Source organism: Porites lutea, chromosome 2 (assembly GCF_958299795.1).
Source record: "Porites lutea chromosome 2, jaPorLute2.1, whole genome shotgun sequence".
NCBI classification, from domain to species: domain Eukaryota; kingdom Metazoa; phylum Cnidaria; class Anthozoa; order Scleractinia; family Poritidae; genus Porites; species Porites lutea.
In genome coordinates, this window is record NC_133202.1 from 44,634,309 (window position 1) to 44,656,380 (window position 22,072).

Below are 22,072 nucleotides of genomic sequence, written 5' to 3' on the forward strand. Positions count from 1 at the left end.
AAGAATGCTCGGCTTTCTTTTTGTGGAGAAAGGGAAGCTTTTCATCAAGAAATCGTACTTCGAGGAATTCAACCTTATTTTCTTCACGGCGGAGCCCATGGTCTGTTTTGAAATGCAACCAAGTCAGCGAAGATTTTGCTGAATTTTCAGGTACATTTTGCACTCTATGGCCAAGACAATTACGTTTTTGAAAGGGAATTTATGTATTTTTCAATGTTTCATAGACGTTTTATAAATTTTTCTCTTCGGCGCTAAAGAAAAATTACAAAATGTGCCCTGATTTGAGAGGGATTTTGTGTTGAATTTTGCCATGTGCTTAGCCGATGTCGCTTGCGTGAACGGATCCACGATCCAGATAGTGTTTTCCGAATTGCTTTAAAGGATTAACTTTTTGGACGTTGAATAAAAATTTTCAAGAAACGGCTTCTCTGTCTATTGTTTTGAGTTTGTTCATTCATAAAATTAGCTCAAAACACGATCGTGACTACAACATCCAAGTTTAATTTAAGCTTTTAAAATGCTTCTCACATTCATTACAAGCATCGCTTTTTGCGAAGATATCAGGTTCAGATTTTGGACACTTTCGATACGCAGCTAATGAATTTTATTCGAAAATATTTTTCACTGTTTAGAGCGGTTTTCACTTGACTGTCGTAGACCTAAAACCAAAACCAAAGCAAATACACTAGCCAACCAAAGGGCGTAGTAAAACCAAAACCAAACCAATTCCTCAATTACTTTCGACAGTCAAGTGAAAACCGCTCTATTCTAGACTTTTAATATAAAAATTTTAGAAGCCTATTTGCATTATAAGTTTACTGTTCAGAGGGTCAACGAGGCATCGTTTTTTGAAGTGATTGAACTTCAAGAAGTTGCGAGGACGTCAAAGGGTTTATAATGTTACTTTTGGCCCGGATGGTAAGGCAACAATATCTTGCTCAGTGTTTCGGTAAGATTCCTGGTTTCAACCTTTGAACGCTTTCTCGGCTTTCGGGAGTTTTTCACCCGTTTGTCGGCCATTTTTTTAAGCGGGCGCGGGAACCTGAAGGAAAATTTTGTCACGTTGTTTACGAAGTTTGATTGGTCAGTTATCTCTTCTTCTCGTTCCAAATATGGTACTTTCTAAAATGAATAATAACGAGCATCGGACAAAGCAAACACGTTTCAACCCCTTATGAGTTTCTGCTATGACCTAATGCTGAAACACAAATAAATGTTGTAAACATGAAAGCTTCAAGCTTACGTGACAAAGCCAAAAGGTAGTATGGGAAGAGCGAGATATAATGACATGACAAACGTTTCTCGTATGTTTACCTTCTTTTAAGACACGTGGAAACGAGGCACTGCGGTGAAGTAGCAAATAAAATAAGCCTCTTAAAAGACTTATCCGGAAGAAAGGTGAAAAATCAGGGAGGAGGGAGAAACGGCCGAAAAAATTAGGGAGCAGGGAGAAAATAGGGAAAAAAATAGGGAGAATAGAAATTTAACTGCCCGTTCCTCATCCTCGGAGACCCAGGGGCAGTCAGTCGGGCCGGGAGAAAAGGCGCGACGAAAGTTTTCAAACACAGGCGGAAGAGCCCCTGGGTACCGACTCTCACCGGACCATTTCCAAACGGTCAAGTGAATGCTGGCTCCTGATTGGGCACAAAAAATGCTTTGTATTATTGTGCCCAATCGGCGAACATGTTTCTCGTGAGTTCTTTTCGTGAGTTCGTACACGATGGGTATTATGTCGCCACAGTTGCCCGGTTCGTTCACCAAGCTTGTGCGTACAAGGGAAACTTCCATTTTCTACTTTCCTAACCAGAAACGAAGGACCTACCGATGAGTCGAAAAACGTTTCGGATGCTATCAGCAGGAACAATTCATTTTGCACTGAGAAAATTCTGTTTCTGACGGATCACAATGTATCGTAAATAATCAGATAATAGGAAGTTTAAGATGCGGCGGCGACGAGATAATAAAAAAGTAATAGCTTGACAAGGCAAAACAACAACTTTGCACGTGCATCACGCATTTTGCAGATTTCTTTGCCGTCACTGCACGACTACCACGTGAAGATGCCTAATTTCAGGTTTTGTGAAGGAGGTAAACAAACAATGACAAAATTTTCTCTTTATGAACTTGGATATGGTTGATAGAAAATCAGCTCCAGAAGAGTTCGCTTGCATTTGACAAAGTAAGCGAGTTGGGAGAATCACGATAGAGACTTGAAAAATGTGAATTCACTTTTCATGCGACGTTTTCGTGGCTGTCAGCTGTCGTGGAATCTTAGGGGCTCTTCATATGAGCCCGGTTGACCGGGCTGGCTCGGTTACCGGGATGAATTTTGCCTTGGGTTCATATGGGAAATTTCAGCCCAGTTTCCGAGATGAGAAAAGGTCAAAGATCCTGAGAACGAGTTCTGGCGCCAAATTTGGGAAACAAAGCAAACATGGCGAAACACAAGAATTTTAACTTTCGGGCCTATCTTACCATCGGTAACTCTTAAAGCTGTATCACTGCAGTTAAATGGGATGCTTATGATGGGGAAAATACAGCAGGCAATGCAAGACGATGCCATCCGGGCCGCCAGAATTCATCCCACCGTTCATCCCGGTAACCGGGATGACGTGTTCATATGGCAAAATTTCCAGCCCGCTTACCGAGATCTCGGTTGGAAAAACCGAGATCTCGGGAACCGAGCCAGCCCGCCCTCTCATATGAACACATCGAAAATTTTACAAAGGATTTAGGGGTGAGGCGAGATCTCGGAAACCGGGCCAGCCCGGTCAACCGGGCTCATATGAAGAGGCCCTTAAACTCCTTAAGATTTACGAAGGCATGATCAATGCAAGTATGAATACCTGTTGTAAGCTCAAGCTTGTATTTTTGGAAAAGCGTCTTTAGTTTTCGGGTAGACAGTGGTAGTCTTTACACTACAGCCTAAATAAGCTAAGAAATATTTCAAGACAAGTAAGTTTTAATTACTTCAAGTAAAATAAAGCTTCACACACAACCGATTCTTTTTTACTTCAGGTTATTTTCCCACGCAACAAAATTAAGATTGATTGACATGTCTCGCCTTTCTCAAAGCTCAAGAAACCGCAAAACCGCAAGTCAGCTAAGTAGGTCATAAGGATGGTTTTCAAGTCGCTTGAAACTTTCTTGAACCGTTTCAACTTTCCGACTTTAATAAGATGCAAAGCAAAGTTACTTGAGATTTTACTTAGGCCTTCACCCACGAATTTGTGGTTAAGTAAAACTTAGCGGCTCTTAAGTCTTACTTAACAGCCTAGTGTAAAGACAGCCAACCAGTATTTTGAAATAAAGTGTTTGTATCAAACTGAAAGTTTCCTGACTGCGTGCATTTGTTTGGTGCATGAGCCAGACAAGCCGTGATCGAGTCAATAGCTATCGTGTCGTGTACGAACTCACGAAAAGAACTCAGGAGATGCTGTTCCGCGATTGGGCACAATAATACAAAGCATTTTTTGTGCCCAATCAGGAGCCAGCATTCACTTGACCGTTTGGAAATGGTCCGGTGAGAGTCGGTACCCAGGGGCTCTTCCGCCTGTGCTTGAAAACTGACTGACTGCCCCTGGGTCTCCGAGGATGCCCGTTCCTCTCCCTTCATCAGTGGTAGATAGAGTTGGAATTTAGCATGTTGTTTTTTTTTGGGGGGGGAGGGGAGGGGGAGGAGGGAAACAGGAAAACCATTGTAGACTTGGAGCAGAGAAAAGTACTAATTTTATTTTAGTTGCATTTTATTTACTCGTATCAAAAAAAGAAGCCAGGTTATTGCTGGGAAAAAGATCAAGCTAGACTGTAGTTTGCCAATAATTCAAGTCTCCTAAACAATGACCTTGGGATGTAATAGAAAAAAATTTATTAAAATTTATTATCAGCAATACCTCACAGTAATGAGACAAGGCAACTACATTTTCATGCATATAAGCCTCTTAGCTTCTTCTGGGGTTCCTTGGAAGTTTACCATTCTTGTATTTACTGAAGTATTTATGTATTTCAACTTTGGTAAAATAAAAGAACTAAACTGCCATCTATTTCTATTTCCATATATTGTACCGCTGATTCACTGATTTTGACATGAATTAATTAAGAAAACAGCTTTTAGCAAAAACATTATTTGCAACAAAACAAGAGCGAGAGGTTTGAATTTTAAAACACCATATATCTGTGACTGGATTGCTATGCTATCAGGTAATAAATATCAACACTATAATGTCATTTATTATATAGACACGAGTGTTTTACTGGAAAATATACCACTTGTAAAATTCATAAAAACTACATCCGGGACCCGAGTGGTTTATTTTCCATAATCTCGCACGCGAGTTTATCGATGACGTAATTTTGGTAATTTTCCTCCATTATTTTATCGATGTCATTTTGTCTATATAATAAAAAGAACATTACATGGCAGCTTGTAGATATGAATTTTATTTTCTCGTGGCAAAAACAATATTTTACTCACTTGCTGCGCTCGTTTGTAAAATAGTGTTTTGCCACTCGGAAATAAAATTCATATCTTGGCACCACCGTGTAATATCCTCTATATATATGGCTTTAATCTTGGCCACTTGTCATCATCTTCATGATTTAGGTCATGAGCATCTGTGAGCTCTGGATGTTTACTGTGCCCAACTGGATAGATAGTTGTCACAGACAAATACTCATCTATTGTTCTTTCAGTGCACCGGGCAACAAATCTTATGAAAGGCCTTACATCTCCATGATTGGCTATGTTCAAGAACTCGTAATAGTCATGCCGATCTTGATAGCGTATTATAACAGGAGGAAATCCTGCGCGCATTAAAATAGAATTCATGACTAGCCTTCCAGTTCTTCCATTGCCATCAGTGAAGGGATGAATGTAAACAAGTTTATAATGAGCCAGTGCTGCAAATTCAATCGGATGCAGCATTTCTGGTTCTCTGGATAACAGCCAATCATTAAACTCATTCATGTGATGTTCAACGTCTGCTGGACTCGGAGGAACATGGTCCGAGACGTAAACCTGAGTCGTTCTGTATCTCCCAGCTTCCAAGGGATGTGCATGTCCTAGAACCCGTCTATGAATTTCACGAATATCATCTACTGTAAGTTTCTCTTGTTTTTGCAATAAAGATCCATTGATAAATTTCATGGCCTCATCAAGTCCCAACACTTCATTGTGTTCTAAAATGCTTTTCCCAGAGATTGCCATTCTTGTTTCAACAACTGCTCTGGTCATTGACAAAGTCATAGTGTTGCCTTCAATGGCATTTGTGTGGTAAATGTGTTGATAATAGGCCTCGGTAACAGCTCTTTTCATGGCCAAGCTTCCTTTTGGGATGCGAAATAATTCATCCCTTTTGCTATCAATCTTATCAAGCATTTCTTGATCAAGTTGCCGCACTTTAGGTAATGTTCTTCCTCTGTTAGCTAATGCTCTGGAGTTGCCAGGACTCACTGCTAGAGCTCTGACATAAAGATGCTCGGCATGGATAATGTCTTCTTCCTCAATAAATTCCCCGTAGTGTAGTAAAATGTCTGGATGATGAGGAGATAAAGCTTCAGCTTGTTTAAACAGTCTCAAAGCTTTGTCTCTTTTTCCTTCATTTAACATTTCCAAAGCAACTTTAAGTGCCTGAAGGGCTTCTCCATGTAATGGAGCTGGAAAAAAAATACTCAGCTTAATAAATTTAATACTATTTATTGAGAACATGTTTTTAACACCACCTGCAGTGGACGGGACCGCCATTTCTACATGATAATCTTCACCATCCCTGACAGTTCTACAATCTTAGGTGAACGAAGAATGTGCTTTGCAGGTCACTGCTGGCGAGCAAAACAAGAACTCACTAGCAATCTACCGCTCTGGTCACCCAGGGTGGAAAGAAAGTCACTTTTACAGCCTGCCATTCAGGCAAGCTGTAGCTAGCATGTACCAGCCCACAAGTCATTTCAAGTCGCCCCAAACCCTTTTTGATTAGCAGGATTTACTACAATCCTTCTGTAATTTGAATTTTCCCCCCCAAAAAACAGCACTTGCTCGTCGGGCGAGTTAAGAACAAAAATCACTAGCCCGATAGCAAAATCCACAAGCCCGGGCTATCAGACACAACTTTCTTTGCACGTTGTCACCTAACCATCGTGAAAGGTGGGTTGGTCGCCCTGCAATCACCTCATCAACCAACTCTGCAGAGACACAGGATGCCTTCCAAACGACCTCCCTGCTTTGTTGCAGGATCACCATGGATGGTGTGATAGGCTCATGAATGCCCGAGGCAGCTCAACCTGATGATGATGATGATGATGATGATGAATCTTCACCATAATTTTCTGCTCTCAACAGGTACAAACAGATAGGAACTCTTTCATGGTCCAATGTAAAATATGATTGGCAGCTTGGCAGTGTTAGTCACTTACCAAAACGTTTCCACTAATGACAAACCTGAGGCCCTGTTGGGGTAAATTTCTGTCAAGCTACATGGCAGTGACATAAGACAGATGAAATGATGACCACGACACAAAGATAGGTCGAAACTGCATCAGCTACCAGGACGATCATAAATACAATTTTAGTGAAATACCACCAGGGCCTCCTCCTTAATACGCAAAACGACAGGTTTTGAAATTCAGACTGGGGACAAATGTACCTTCCCTCCCCCCATTAAGAGGTCCTCATACCTGACTGTGATCTTTTGATCTTTTTTTTGTTGTTAAATATTTTTACCATTAGCATACCATATTCAGCAAGCAACAAAAAAACGTGTTACTTTATTCAGTCTATCTTGTAGACTGCTAGAAAAAATACATTCATTTAAGCTTGTATCAAACTATGAGAACATCAACGGCACATAGTGATCAGTCACAAAATTAAAAAATGTGTCGTATAACAGAGTAGGATCAATCAACGTAGTCAGCAAAATATTGCCATTTCACGATAACGTCTTAATAATACAAAAAGTAGGATAACGCAAATGTCGCCTGTTAAGGCTTAGGATTGCTCTAAGCTTACGTAAGAGAGATCGAGGGACGAAGGAGTAAGATTCTAACTTTACAAAAAGAAGCTGACTGCTTTTAAATTAAGTGTAGGTGACATTTCGCCTACAAAATCGACCCAAATATATGGCAGCAAAAGAAAGGAACAAAACTTACGTTTCTCTTCCAAAGCTTTCTGCGGAGCTAAAACAAGATTGAAGCCGGGTGCGTATGATTCCAGGGAAGGTCGCCCAAACCATGGTGGCCATATCGAAGGAAGGTAGGTTGCGATTAACGCCACGGCGACACCAGTAAGACTTGCAAGGATTAATTGAACGACAGCAGTCATATTTTTCGATTTTATATGCCAATGTAACGACAATCGCAGCCTTTTACACAGATCACAATGTTGTGTCATTCCGTCCGCCATATTTGTTTTTGCTTTCCAAAGCAAATCCTGTCCCTTACTGTACGTGCTCGCATATGATTGGTCAATAACTGGGCATCTGACAAGGCGCGAAAAATTTTCAAAAGACAACCGAGCAGAAAAACACAAGAAGCTAAAAAAGCGTTTATTTGGGCAGAGAGTAAAACTTTATGAAAAATCCAGCTGCGAAGATGTGAGGGGAGAGGAAAGGAGGACTTTAGTGACGATCATCTTTAATTTATAACAGTCCCGGCTGCCATAACAAAGCTGTCTGTCAAGGCCCGGCTCAGATATCGCACTATCAGGAGCCCATCAAATGGAGCCTCCATCTCCATTAATTTCTTGAGTCAACCCTTTCCCGAGTAGATTTATAAATAGAACGGCTAGTTTCCCGCGAAAAGTGTCATATTTCCGTGAGTCTCGTGTCACCGTGAAAAAATAAAATTGGATGAAGTCGAACTCAGAAGCCCATCCTTCGACCGTTTTCTTTTTTTCCTTTTCGTCCATTTTTACAATTTTACAGCCGCTGGGATCTGGGTATCATGAAATAAAAGTTAATGAATTACCCGACTGAGACTGAGCATGAAGCGATGGGACAAAGGCAGCGAACTGAGGATCACGGAAAGGTTATCTTTGCGAGTGTTTTTTTTTTTTTTGCTGTCATACATCCCACATTTAACCATGCACCTTGAAAAGAGTCGACGATTAAGCGTTCTGTGGACGATTTGGAATTTTTCGATGATCAGCGCCGAAAAAGTACCAGGATCATTTGATTTTTGTCATCACCGTGGAGTGGATTTCGCCAGTTAAGAACCGCGTGCAAAAGCGATGACCTAAAGTAGCAACTAACGAGGAATGCTTCAGCTCCGAAATTTGAGGAATTGCAGTCTTCCTTTACAACTGACTTGTATCACCATGAGAGTTGCCTGATAAAACTGGCACTTGAAAAGTTGAACAGAAGACAACAGTTGCTCGACCGTGAAGCTAACTCAAAAGTAATTTGCTGACGGAGGAATTTGTGACATCGCGCTCCAGTCCAAAGACCCACTAGTTATCTCAAGAAAAACAAAATGGATTGTATCTGCGCCAAAAGGATTATGACTATGATTATGACAATTCTCAGCAGTTAATGTAGAAGTTTGGGCTCAATTCCTTCCTTCGAATTCGCATCTGTAGATCACTTTTTTGCGAGAAGACAATGGCTGGACCCTGCGTTACAAAACATAGCAGGGAATCATCACACTAGCTGACGGACAAAACAACCACAAGGACTACAAGTATTTATTCAGATAAACGCGTTTCGGAAAAAAAAACCTTGAAAAACTAGAAATTTGATTAATACTGAGTCATTTAGCCGAAATAAGAACCTTAACGCTCAAAAAAATTGGCTAAAGAAAACGAATCCTGTCAGAACTACAGACTGCAGGTAGTAGTTAATCATTATGCATGTAACAGACCAGCTTCATGGCCTCTTAATGTGAGACAAGCAACCAAAATTAAGATTAAAATAGTCAGAGTTTAAAATTCTCCACAGTATAATCTACCCGCTAGAAAGAAAAAATAAAGAAATCTCTGAGGGATGAAAACGCTTAAGTCACGTTTCACTAGCTTATGATTGTGTTTGGCCTGTCACCAACGAATTTCATGCTGTTTGATGAAGTACAATAGCATTGTCATTTCGTCGTTGTGATTGGCTCTTCCCACCGTCGGCGCGCGAAGTCTTCCCTGGGAACCGTTCTAATTATAAATCTACTCGGGAAAGGGTTGACTCCAAGGGCTTGTATGGGAGATGGAAGCTCCATTTGATGGGCTCCTAGCACTATTCATTAGCCGAACCCAGTACAATGAATTTAGTGCGTGAACGGTTCGGCGGAGGAACTTTCGGCTCGTCCTCGGTGTAAGAACCTGTTAAACCCACCAGTGACGTAAAACAAAGAAAACAAAGAAGTCAGCACAAAAAAACCTAGAAAAACAAAAGGTACGAAACAAAGAAAAAGTTCACAGGTTCTTACACCGAGGTAAACCCGAACTTTCCTATTCACTTTGGAACGACTCAGCCGTTCTTTCCGCCTAGCCCGGCCGGGAATTTCGACTTTGGATTAGCCTGTTCCAGACTCTCAGATAGAGCGGTTTTCATTTGAGTGTCGAAAAGTAACTGGTTTTGCACTTTCTACACGATGCGATTGGCTTAAAAGATTGGCGCCACCTTTTCATCCAATCAGAAGTAAAACCAAAGCCAATTGTGACGCGCTCGCATGCATTTTCCCGCGCTTTGCGTCAGCCACATGTAATTACTTCGAGTTTTGATTGGTTCAATGTCTTGTCTGTGTCCTATGTGATTGGCCAGAGTAATTACTGTGGTTTTGGTTTCACGACACTCAAACGAAAACCACTCTAGTAGGGAAATAAGGTGCATTATGTGGGATGGGCAAGTTGACTATTGTCCAATTGACCAATTCCGATATATTAACATTCATACTTGCTGGCAAGGCTTGGGGGAATACTACAAAAGAAATCATCTTGAGGCTCAGTAATGAATAATATACTTCTTTTGTTTTACTCCCCCAAGCCTTGGAGTCAAGTATGAATTATTTTAATATATCAAAAATGGTCTATTTTCTACTTTTTTTACCTGTCCATAGTAACAATCCCAGAAGTCTTTGCGAAAGTTAACTCAACCCAGTTTCCTTCGCGGATTCTGAGTAACACTTATGAAAACATTTTTTGCGAAAGTTTGAAAGTACGTTTGTCTCCCCAATCTAGTTCTGCTTTTTTTCACATGTTACAATATAAACTAAATGAGAGCAAACGTACAACTGTAGAAAAAGATTCAGGATAAACGGAACAAGAGTTTTTTTATTGAATTCATATATAATAATTTTGTGTCATTTAATCTAAGTAAAATTTAATAATGTGCTATTTACTTACACTTATTTTAATTTTAAATTAATTGGTCTATCAAAGTATAAATATTTTTCTACAAGATTCTGCTCATTAACAATTCACCATTCCTTCACCCAAATCTGGACGTGCACTCAATATCCTAAGGCCCGTCAACACGTATCCAGATATTTTTGAATCCGCAAATTTTTCTTTCCGGATTCAAAATTTTCCACGTCCACACGTATCCGGATTCAAATCGAATTTGCCCGTCCACACCAAGGCGACACCAGTATCAAGATTCACTCTAGTGCCCAGGACTCGTCTGGGAATATTGGCAACAGAGCATGCGTCGAGGTTACCATCTTGAATATAGTAATCAAGGTAAAGAATGGGCTCGATCTTATTACGTCACCGGATAAAGAATATCCAGATTTAGCGTCCACACGATTCCGGATTCATAGCGTATTCAAAACTTTGCACTCTGGAGCGGAAGTTACAGATTCGTATGCCGCATTCATTGAATACGTGTGGACGGAAGTCGTATCCGGAAAGAAAGAGATGCGGATTAAAAAATATCCGGATACGCGTGGATGTAGCCTGCGAACAGCAGACGTATTTCCGGTCGTCGAAGGACGACCGGAAATACGTCTACTGTTCGCAGGCTAGTGTATGCAAGGAACTGACTAAAGTAAGAAGATAAGAAAATCAAGAGGATTGACAACCACGCAAATGGGTAGAAGAATGAAACATCTTTCATCACACCAATGACAAAGAATATCATACAAGATCACTTAATTCAATTTTTTTGTTAGCCGCCTTTTATATAGCGTGCGGACTCAGACGTATTTCTGATCGTTGCTTGTCTCCACCCGAAAAGTTTAAAGTTCGGGTGGAGAGAAGCGACGATCGAAAATACGTCTGTGTCCGCAGGCTACCTTTTATAATACTGAAGGTATTATCCAAAGGTCAAGAATTATTGAGAGTCCTGACAATTATTAACAATTAACAATTATTGAATGAGGCTGAGTATCATTTGAATAATTATGGAGATCGAGGAGAGTGTTATCAGCCGAGGCCGCAGGCCCCTCCGCCCCTCGAGGCTTCGCCACTCCCTGGCGCGTTCTCTCGCAACTTGCTTCGCTCGCCATAAATGGAGAGCTTGCTAGCAATCTCCTTTATTTCTTAGCCCTCGTTTCTCGCGTGGCGCGCGCGTGCACTCTCCTCACTAAATCTAACTGAGAAAAAGAAACTGCTGGCAATCTAAGACAATACTAACAAATTAAAATTTAATCGTCCTTATAGTTTTAAATGGTTTAATTTCTGTGTAAACCAGGTATTCAAATATACTTAAAGCTCTTTTTAAACCGCGGAAATTTAGGATCATCATGGTTGAAAATAAAGTTCACGGCAAACCACAAACGTCAATTTGTTCCATGTGAACAATTTTCTCCATACTTGTCGTTTACGGTTCATTTCACCAGTCCTAAAAGAAACAAATAGCTTCATGCCAGTTTCATTTAAAAGAAATAATTTGCATGGTCAGTCTAAATCTGCTCATTTCCTATTTTGAGTTGAATCTTCAACATGAATCTAACGTTTCCCGTGAAAATGAATCTAAATCGATTTAACGCGAATAAAATATTCTAGGAATTATTTAACATTTCATATATCTATACTGGCGCCGATCATATGGTTAGGCCTATAAAGACTCATTAAAAGGTATCACTTGCTGAAATGATCCCTACATCATCGCACTGGTCCTCATGTTCTAAAGCTGTGAACTGCTGCTCTTGGTCTGAAAAAGATCAGCGTTTCCAGGTTATTGTATCATACCAATCACTGCCTTGACACGCCCAAAAATATTTTTCTAAGGTTTTCTTTCAAGGTCAAGGGAAATAAGATTTGAGTTGGCTTATTTCCTCAAGGCCGACTTGCTGTCCTTACTAGGATAAACAGAGTACTTGTAGCTGGCGTATAATTAATTTCAGTTAATTTAACTTCGGCCCTGCTTATCAAAGATTCTGTACTAGCTCAATGGAAGAGCATCCGATCTAGAACTCGGGGGGTCTTGAGTTCGAATATCACCTGGAACTCAGAGTGTTTTCAGAACTTTCGGATGCTTGATTTCCTTTCTTTCAGAATAAAGATACTGAGAAAAGAGATCCCTTCAAGATTAAAAAAGTCGCGCTCTTACGCAATTTATACTCCAGTTGTCCAATCTAAACTGAAATCCCTATTTTACCAGACAAAGGACGGATGTCAAGACAAGCAACATGCTGATTTTTAGAACAGAGGATACTTTGAACCAATTTCCGCGTTATTCCAACAGGTTGGATAAAATCGAGATTCAACTTGTCAGTGAATGAGGAACGCACACAAAAAGAAACGAAATAGTGTGATTACTACTGATTACTTGTAATACACGCTGTAAGTAATAAAAATTATCGCGGCGACCTAGACTGCAAAACAGTCGGTTTTTCTTCTCAAAATCGGTTTTTGAAGATGCGAGGCATCGGCGTGAGACGTCAGGTGATTCTACATTCTTACTCTGATCACCCTTCACTTTCATCCTCGCTCCAAACCTTTCGTTTGACTGCGCGGGTTCTTCTTCTAGGCAAAAATTCAGGCTCCAGCCGGAGTATTTTTTGTCGACATAATTATTGTGTTAAGCTATCGGAAATTCTGAGTTATCCGGTATGGTATAGACATAAATATTATGGCATCTAGAATTTATACTTCAAAACCCGCCTCAAATGACTTCTATCACCCGTCGAATCCCAATCAATACTAAGTGTTCTCAATTTAAGAGCCAAATTAGAGTTTACTAGACCCAACTAAAATAACAACTCTGACCCAGTCATTTAAAATTAAATTTTAATAAAAATTTCCAAATTTGTTGCTAACATGAACTTAATGGTCTGCACTAAACTGCTGTAACTGCAACAAGAAATTCTCATGATAGTATCACGTTCTACTAAAACAATCTTCAATCTGTAGTCAGTTTCTTGTGCAAATTACAACTAATTTGCTACCAAAGCTTTAAAGGAAATAATTCAAAATAATAAGAAAGCAAGAATACAATGAATTTTGGTTGTTACAGTCAAAATTACATCATAGTAAAAAAGGTACATTTTCTCTGAGATAATTCTCACTTATACTATAGGATAACAGTCACTGTTAAGCCCCAACAAAAAAAAATTAAATAATTTCAGTAAGTTTAATTACAGCATTGTTACAGGTAAATAAATAGTACACAAATATCACTGATAAAAATTTGAAATGCAACGATACAGTCGTGCATATCTTATGACCCACAGCTTCCATCAGTTCACACTCAAACCTCTAGACTACGAGTAGTCCCCCATTTCTCCTCAGGGATAGTAGAGCGTGCGAAAGGCGAGCACGCGTGAAAATCACCCCACGCGAGAAAAGGCGACACGTGGCTGAGCCTTTTCTTGTGTGGGGTGATTTTCACGAGCGCTCACATTTCGCTCGCTCTACTATCCCTGAGGAAAAATGGGGGACTACTCGTAGTCTATCAAATCTCAATACTATGATATGAAACAACAAATTTTAAATGAATATACAAATGAGCTAGACTATGTCGAGAAGTTTTATAGTTATGTACAAATGAACTTCTTTTTGGGGGTTTTACATAAAAAAAAATAAACCATAAAGTTTCTGCAACAATAAATTTTACGCTGTAATTGTATGTCTTCAACACACATAATTTGCATCTCTAACAGATTTATGGAAAACCTTGACACTCGAGATAGGAATTATGGTTAAGTTAATTCAGTGCAGTCATGATTACGTCAACGCATTAATTTTGCATAACCTAAACTGTTATACTCAGTTTACATCTTAAGTTTAGTTCTTACAGATCAAGTTATTGTAATCCATTTGAATGTTCCATGCTGCTAACCATCCAGGTTCCAGGTTAACCCTTTAAGTGCCGATAGTGACCAACATCAATTTTCTCCTAACAATATCCAGTAATTGTCAAGAGATACAGTTATGAGAATTTACAAATGATCACCAAAGAGAAAATACCTTGATCTATTATTAAATTCTCTCAACTGATTCTTCAAGGAAATGTATGGAGATCAGTTTGGAGAATTTGTATGTTGATATTTGGACTTAAAGGGTTAAATAAAGCATCATCCCGAGTTTGGGATCATCTCACAAACATCATTTCACAACGATCATGCTTTTATCATAAAAGACCCTCACAAACCATATAATAATTATTTCTAAAAGGCTAAAAGCTCAAGATTGCTTTCACTTATAAAACGAAAAAATGAGATATTTTCAAGAAAGTGGTTTAAGGTTGCTCTCTGTAAAAGTGTGCATCTTAACAAATCAAACTATAAGCCCACTTAAATCATTCAAAAGAATAATAATATTACGCATAATAATGGCAAGTGATTAACAGTAATTTTTTTAGACACTAAATCTACAAAAATGTCTTCAAAGTGTAATATCTTGATCAAAATCTTTTACCCTTTTCAGAAAAATGCACTCCCATGAACCATTATTTCTTCATAGAGTGTATTGTTGAGAGGGTTTTCTTGAAAGCATGAGCACTACAGAAAAACATGCATGATGTCTGCTACCTTAAAAATGTTTGAATAATGTATCGTAACCTTACAGCAATCATAAAATGTTTCAAAAAAATTTATTATTCACAACCAAAATTGATAGAGTTTCAGAAACTTATTCTCATACGATAGTACTTCCTGCAAGAAACGTATTTGACAAAATGATGTTGATGCCCAAGCAGAATTCACATTATGGTATTTGGACTCAAAAAAATATTCATGTATGACATGTAACTTTGCTTGCACATGCAAAAGTGACCAATATTCTATAACTTATTTAATATTAAGTGAAAGTTGCAATGTAAGCCAAGCTCCAAATAAAAATTACTAATTTGCCATCTCTCTCATCTGCAGTCCATGATCAGTATTTGTATGAGCCCTGTGAACAAAAAAAAATTTTGCCTTTAATGGATGATTACGAAGCACTATTTCTGGAATAGCCTGGAAAAACAGCCGACTTCGCTACTCACCACTAGGGATGTTTCACCAGGAGAGATGTCTGTGCCTCAACAACAGAAATTTCATAATGATGACATAAATCAATGTTTACATAATATTTTCTTAATCCTGTAGCTACAGGGTACTAAATGTACATTGTACATTTGTTCAATTTTAAGTTTCTCCTGGTCACTTTTGAATGAGCATCAGCAAAACACAATCTATTCCACGAATATTGCCTGTTTTGTAATAGATTCATTGCATTAACATTTGACCTTTGTGGCCCTTTTTCTTTTGTATGTCATTCACAAACTATAGCTAAAACAATGTATTATTAACTACTACGTTGACCAATCAGAGCTCCTGACCTGATTTCGGACAGATTTTACAGCATCAGTATGGAATTTCTGTCACTGAGACACAAATATCTCTCCTGGCAAAACATCACTAGAGGCGAGAAGCGAGGAGAGATGGTTGCTTTTTCAAGCTCTTTCTGGATGGAGTTAAAAATTTTGTCTCTGTTTTCAAAACGCTTCTTGCCTCAGAGAAGCACTCATTTTGAGCTTATTTTTTGAAAAATTAATCCATGATTTGGACAAAGGAAAGCAGGATGGCTAACAACAGAGAGAGTGGAAATGGATAACAATAGTTTAAATTACAAGAATGGAGATTTTGGGAGAGTTCTGTGGTTCAGTTCTTTAATATCATATAATAACAACAAGTTGCACTAAGCACTTGTCATTACAGCTTTACTTCAAAGTAAGGTTTACAGACAAACTGTTCAATAAAACAGGACGCTTAAAAAGGTTTATTTTATTATAATGTGCATTTTTTTAACATTAAGAGTTTAGGTCAGTTAGTGACTTCTTTTTTTTAACAAGCAGTGCAGTTTATGTTTAACCTAATAAGACATATGTGCATCAAAACTATAATTATAAAACTGTATTTCCCCCCTTTTAGTATATAATGCAACATTTTGACAATCTGAGTCTTATTTCTGATCTTACCTTTTTCCAAACTTGAGTATAACCAGAAAAGCCAATCCCAGCACAAGACAGAGAACACCAACAGTGATATAAGCAATACCAAGAAAAGGATTCTTGCCACCAATCCAGGATGTTGTACTCAAAATCACTCGCTTCTTACCATCAAATGAAGTCACAGGAAAGTCTGCACATATTGTTCTCAAGTAAAGGACATTTAATAACATGAATGACACACCTGTATCACAACTGATGACAGTGTACCTGTTTACTTCACTTTTAGTGCAACAAAAATTAATAATTTATAAAACTTAAAGTACAGTAATATTCAGGATTTTGCTGTTTCGTGACTGCGACAGATCTTCTGCTGAATCTTAGAAAACCCCAGAGATCATGAGAGATTGCAAGGCTCAAAATAAATCAATTCCAACTTGTTCTTTGGGCAAGCAGCTCTCACTCCTTCCTTGCCCAGCACCTCTTCTTACTCGTCTTAGTTAATGATTTACTTAAAGGATGGCTTGCCTGGACCCTTGAGCTTTTAAAGGTACTTTCCCCCAGCAACAAAATCTAATGATTCCGGGCTACTGGACGGGACTTCTTTCGAGCTCTGGATTGTCTCCAGATGTGCTTGTGGTTATTTTCTAGTACAAAAGGGGGGCATGTGTGGCTGAGCAGATCTGGAGAAAAGGAACTTTACTCCACTTTGTCTCTCTTCACCCAGGTGTATAAATGGGTACCGGTGACATACTGCTGGGGGGAACCCTGCAATGGACTAGCATTCCTTCCAGGGGTAGTATCAATTAATATTCCTAGACATGCTTTATGCTATGGAAACTGGAATATGCTCTGGACAGCAGTTTGTTTCTTTGGCTCATGTGTACCTTTACCTTCCCTTTTTACAAAAGTTATTGCTAACTTATTGCCATGATAACAAACAGTAAAAAGGTGAGTTTAAAGATGAGAATAACTTTGGAGATCCCACCATGGGTGAAATCTGCGACAGATCAAACCAAACAGAAAAGACATCAGAAAAACTCCTGGCTTCTCTGACTGATCCTGTTCATCCCAGATGATTGGGAATGTCTACTTTGACAATTCTTCCTTCATTAGTTGAAAAAATCTGGGGCAATCAGAAAAATGAGAAATCCCCAGTTGTCTGGCCGGGATCATAACAACCAGATGAAAGAAAAAAAAACGTACACCAGAAAATGTAATTTTTCCCTTTTTTCCTTTCTCTTTACAGATGCTCCAGCCTGCTTACATGTTTTTACTTCTTTGTTCAATCCCTTTTTAAACAAATAGTTCAGTGACTTGACATGGCTGACCAATTTTACCAGCCAAACTCAATTTTTTTTCTGGTCATGTCACACGAAAAATACTCAAATATTCAAGCACTTAAGAAACTATTTTCTTTTTTAATATTTGCCACAGAACAATTCAGTGGATAAGAGGATACTGTATTTGATATCAAGCACATATTGCCCCTTTGGCAGACCATTCTTAAATTCGCCCGTGAGGATAATCTTTCGGTAAAGCTTGCGGAATGTTGAAAATGCAGCAGTCCTCATCCAAACAATGAAGTCTTGGTTTTTAAAGCCATTATCATCTGAGTTGTTAACGTCCAGCTCATACACAGGTCTTGGCCAGTTTGGAGGTTTAGCAAAGTCCTTGAAAGCCTCCTTCAAGTTTCCTGGGGGATTCTTAAACTTCACTTCTCGGTCAGATTTCCAAGCGATATTCTCATAGGTCAGGCCAACAGGGACTTGAGTATTAGAATCCTTATTCCAGGAGAGTGTAAAACTGTCTGTATTAAAAACGACAAGAAATAAGACATTACTATGAATGTTCCATATTCCCCTTGTAATGAATTAGGAGCATTGAGCATCATGCCAGCATAATGGCTGCTAAGGCTTGCCACTTGCCTAGTATCCATTACAGTTTCCAGTAATTGATGAAATACATTGTTGTGTTCCTGACTTATGGAGGTATTTTTTGGCTGCAGGGATGGGAAAGGGCATGTAGCCAAGATCAGATGAAGCCTTCAGTATAACAAACAATTATTTTTCTTCACCCCACTAATAGAAAAATAATGGAAAAGAACCTCGATATCGTGAAACCTTGTTATAGCACACAAATTTTGCCAGTCCCTTGGCCCTTCGTAATATAGAGGATCCACTGTAGAGCACTGTCAGCCCTGTTATACTGATGATTGTAATGTAAAAGAGAAATACATGTATAAAACAACCTACCGTTAAAAAGGCTGTTTGCAATAGCACCACAAGGAGCAATAGGAGTGCCATTTACTTTGCTAAATGGATCACAGTCACTTGACACTGTACTCTTTAGTTCGCCATGGAGCTGGAGATCATCTCTTGACCTCACATAACGTCGGTGGTTCTGCACAAAAACAAAATCATGTTGCGGTCTAAGCACAACCCCAAATAAATATTGAACACTTTAGATCCTAGTATGAACCTGCTGTCGTCCACTGTCATTTCTGCTTCTATGGGCTAATGATATAATAATTTATGTATTGCTCTGTACTAACTGCAAAGACCTCTAACAAGCTCAGTCTGTTTAAGGCTAAGTTCTCACCTGGCGCCATTGCAGAACAATTTTCAGTGAATGTTACTATCAAACCAACAAAATCAGGAACACTTGAAATATTTCAGTTATTTTTATTGTGTTGGGACCAATCACAGCAAAGAGTAAGACACGCAAGCAAACCACAAGACCACAAACTAATGTTCCAAAATGTTCCCATTGCAATCTAGTTTTATTCTGACTTGGTTTAAATTTCATTTGTTTTAGGGTATGATAATGCATGATAATAATTCTGAAACAAAGAGACTTGAAACATTTGGTAATGGTGGTCATGTCACTAATGACAGGACAACAGTGGTTCCTACAACATATACATAATGGCTGGTCAAGACGTCTTTAGTTCTCTTTCTACAGATGTAATTCAGGACCGAGTTGTTCAAAGTAGGATTACGATAACCCAGAGTTATAGCAAAAATTACCTTCACAGCATGCAAAGAAAGTATTGTCCAATAGCCCGGGGCTAGTGGATTTTGCTATCGGGCTAGTGAATTCTGTTCTTTACTTGCCCAATGGGCAAATGAAGTTAAAATTCAAATTACAGAAGAACTGTGGGATCAATCTGCTCATCAAAACGTTTTTGGGGCTGGTTGAAATGATCTTTGGGCTAGTCAATGTTAGCTTCAGCATGCCAGAATGGCAAGCTGTAAAAATGGCTTTCTTTGCACCCCGCTTCAAATCTGAACACCTGCAAAGCAGATGTCTGTCCACTCTTGTTGCCTATAATTTGATGTTTGGACACTCAAAAAAAAAAACACATTAAAATGAACAGAGAAAATGACTTTTTAACAAAAGAAACAAGAACCAGTATTAAACTTTAGCCTCAGTTTGCCCTTTAATCTGCCTTTGAACTACTGGGCCCACTGAGATCTTTAAAGAAACTGTTGAGCTATCAATAATTATGATTAAACATTATTTTTCACACCTGATAGAAGTTTGATAAGCCATAATACATAAAGACAGAGCCTTTAAATTCTTCTGTCAGATTAAACTTGACTGTACAGGTACAGGTCTTGCCAGTATTTGTGACATTTTCAAGGAATTGGTCGCATCTTTGTCCATCTGAAGCTTTACATTCTGTGTATTCTACAGTATGTTCTTGCACCTAGCAGTGAAATTTAAATAATTATCAGACACAGCAGCTGTGTATGTACAATAATATTAGACTACATGTACAATATTCTTCTTCGAAGAACAAATTCATGATTGAGCCTTTTCTTTTCCTTGGTATATTTACACCAGTCATCTTGCTGTGCTTTTTTGCATCTCCTAAAATGGACTAAAAGGAGATGCCCTGCCCAAATGAAGAATGTTTTTCAAGCTAGAGGTATCTAAAATGGTAATGATTCCAGAAGCTTATGGCAGGAAAGGGTAAGGGTATTTCAAGGGGTCCATCAAAGTATCTGGAAGAGTCACATTAATGCCAGGCTGATCCATTAAACAAAATGCCTCTGTGAGTATATGAAAGGGGTACCGTGTTTAGCACACTGTGTCTACATTGCTGTGCTCTAGAACTGCCTAGAGGCCCCACCCTGGCACCTTTCTTTTGCTCTTGAGAAAATAGGAAATCTCAGCATTTGGATAGAAATCATATAGCACAGCCTTGATCTATCAATCTTTAGTATTCACCAAATCAGGGCATAGCAATTTTCGCACGTTCTGATTGGCTCACGTAACTCGGAATATCCTTGGATATTCACTGTTTTGGAATGGGATTCAAAATGGCATCTTCCTTCGCAACAGTTTCGAAAGATGCAATTTTAGCGGTAAATGAGGCAGCTGTACCAACAAATACCGAGAAAGAGACAAAATTTGGCTGGCTGGTGTTTACAGGTTGGTAGGAAAAAATGTTCTAACAGAATTTGCAACAAAATCATAAAAAATAATCCCTGAAACACGGTCAATTGAAACATAAACAAATTCTAACTAAGGGACGTCTTTTATGTACTGAAAAATCCTATTTTGATTTTTATCCAACTGATTTGGTACATACTAAAACAACTATCCCCCTCAGGGTCGGTTCATAGTGCTAGATATATACCTCGACACTTCGTGTCTATATATCCACCGCTATTTACCTGCCCTTTGGGGGATGGCTGTATAATATATTATTTTTTCTTACTCCTTAATTATTTTAATCATTTGTTTTTTAAATGCGATGTTTTAACAGGCAGGTCCAATTTGGCTAACAACGCTTGTTTACCATGTAGATGGAGGCCTTGCAAAGCTAACATCTTTTATCAAGAAAGAGTTAGGATTTGGACTTCAGGATACAGAACTTTGTTATTTAAGTAAATCTTCATTTTAGGAATGCACATGATTTGCTCAGACAAGAATAAATACCAACTCTTTCTATATTTTATACATGCTCTTAATTAAAAATAATTTGTTCCCTTAAAATTTCTTGCTTCAAATAATGTAGATGATATGCATAAACGGTGGAATAAAAAAAACAGAGAAAGGGAACTTACGAACAGGAATAATGTCATATGCGGTCTTATTTAACGAGCAACGAGGTTAATTTTAGTATTAAAGTAGACAAATTAAAACATGTAACGTACGTATAAACGCTTGATTAGCGTAACACCTTTCTAAATGCAGGGAAAGAAATATCACAGGTTTAGTTTACTTTGTTGTTGTCGCATAAACAAAGCTTAAGCTCACATTAACAACCTCCTGCATCAATTAAGAAATATTGGCTACGAATTCAGAATAATGACTACTGATTTTGCGTTTTTGCCAACTGCAAGTACAGTATATTTCCAAATAATAATTTCAACAGGACTGATCGTACTTACTTTGTCAGAAGTGACTAAGAGAACTGCTCCGATTGGAATAAACACAACGCCGATAACGAAAAACAAAGGCAGTGCCGTCGAGGCTGTCAGAATCGGTTGCCATGCTTTTAGTCTTTGCTGTTTGAAGTTCGTATCTAAGGCAGAAACAATTTTAGAAAGTGATAGTTAGTAAGATCGCCAAAATTCAAATTAAAGAAATCAGAAACGCTCACTTGATGGCTTTTTCGTTTTCTTCCTCTCTCTGGTTGAGTCCGCCATCTTGTCATCATCAAACTGCACCTGCCCAGACCTCTAAGCCCGTAAGGGTGCGTTCTCTGACGGGGCTCAAATCGAAAACATCATAATGCACCTAAAGAAACAGCCCTGCGTTGCGTG

The 22,072-nt window shown here is 38.7% G+C and overlaps 2 protein-coding genes across 3 annotated transcripts; both read right to left on the reverse strand.

Moving 5' to 3' along the window:
* Window positions 1–3,734: 3,734 nt before the first annotated feature.
* Window positions 3,735–7,432, reverse strand: LOC140928744 (protein adenylyltransferase Fic-like). Its single transcript, XM_073378527.1, has 2 exons — window positions 7,144–7,432; window positions 3,735–5,655 (listed from the first exon to the last, which is right to left on the reverse strand). The coding sequence occupies exons 1-2, from the start codon at window positions 7,394–7,396 to the stop codon at window positions 4,553–4,555; spliced, it is 1,356 nt and encodes a 451-aa protein (XP_073234628.1). The 5' UTR covers window positions 7,397–7,432; the 3' UTR covers window positions 3,735–4,552.
* A 4,523-nt stretch (window positions 7,433–11,955) lies between these two features.
* LOC140928745 (cell cycle control protein 50A-like) lies at window positions 11,956–22,057 on the reverse strand. 2 transcript variants are annotated; one of them, XM_073378530.1, is made up of 7 exons: window positions 21,910–22,057; window positions 21,698–21,831; window positions 19,825–20,004; window positions 18,548–18,695; window positions 17,755–18,102; window positions 16,323–16,485; window positions 11,956–12,071 (listed from the first exon to the last, which is right to left on the reverse strand). In XM_073378530.1, the coding sequence occupies exons 1-7, from the start codon at window positions 21,953–21,955 to the stop codon at window positions 12,038–12,040; spliced, it is 1,053 nt and encodes a 350-aa protein (XP_073234631.1). In that variant the 5' UTR covers window positions 21,956–22,057; the 3' UTR covers window positions 11,956–12,037. The 2 variants fall into 2 exon arrangements, with proteins under 2 accessions (XP_073234631.1, XP_073234629.1); XM_073378528.1 differs by lacking the exon at window positions 11,956–12,071 and adding an exon at window positions 13,771–15,256.
* Between the last annotated feature and the right edge of the window lie 15 nt (window positions 22,058–22,072).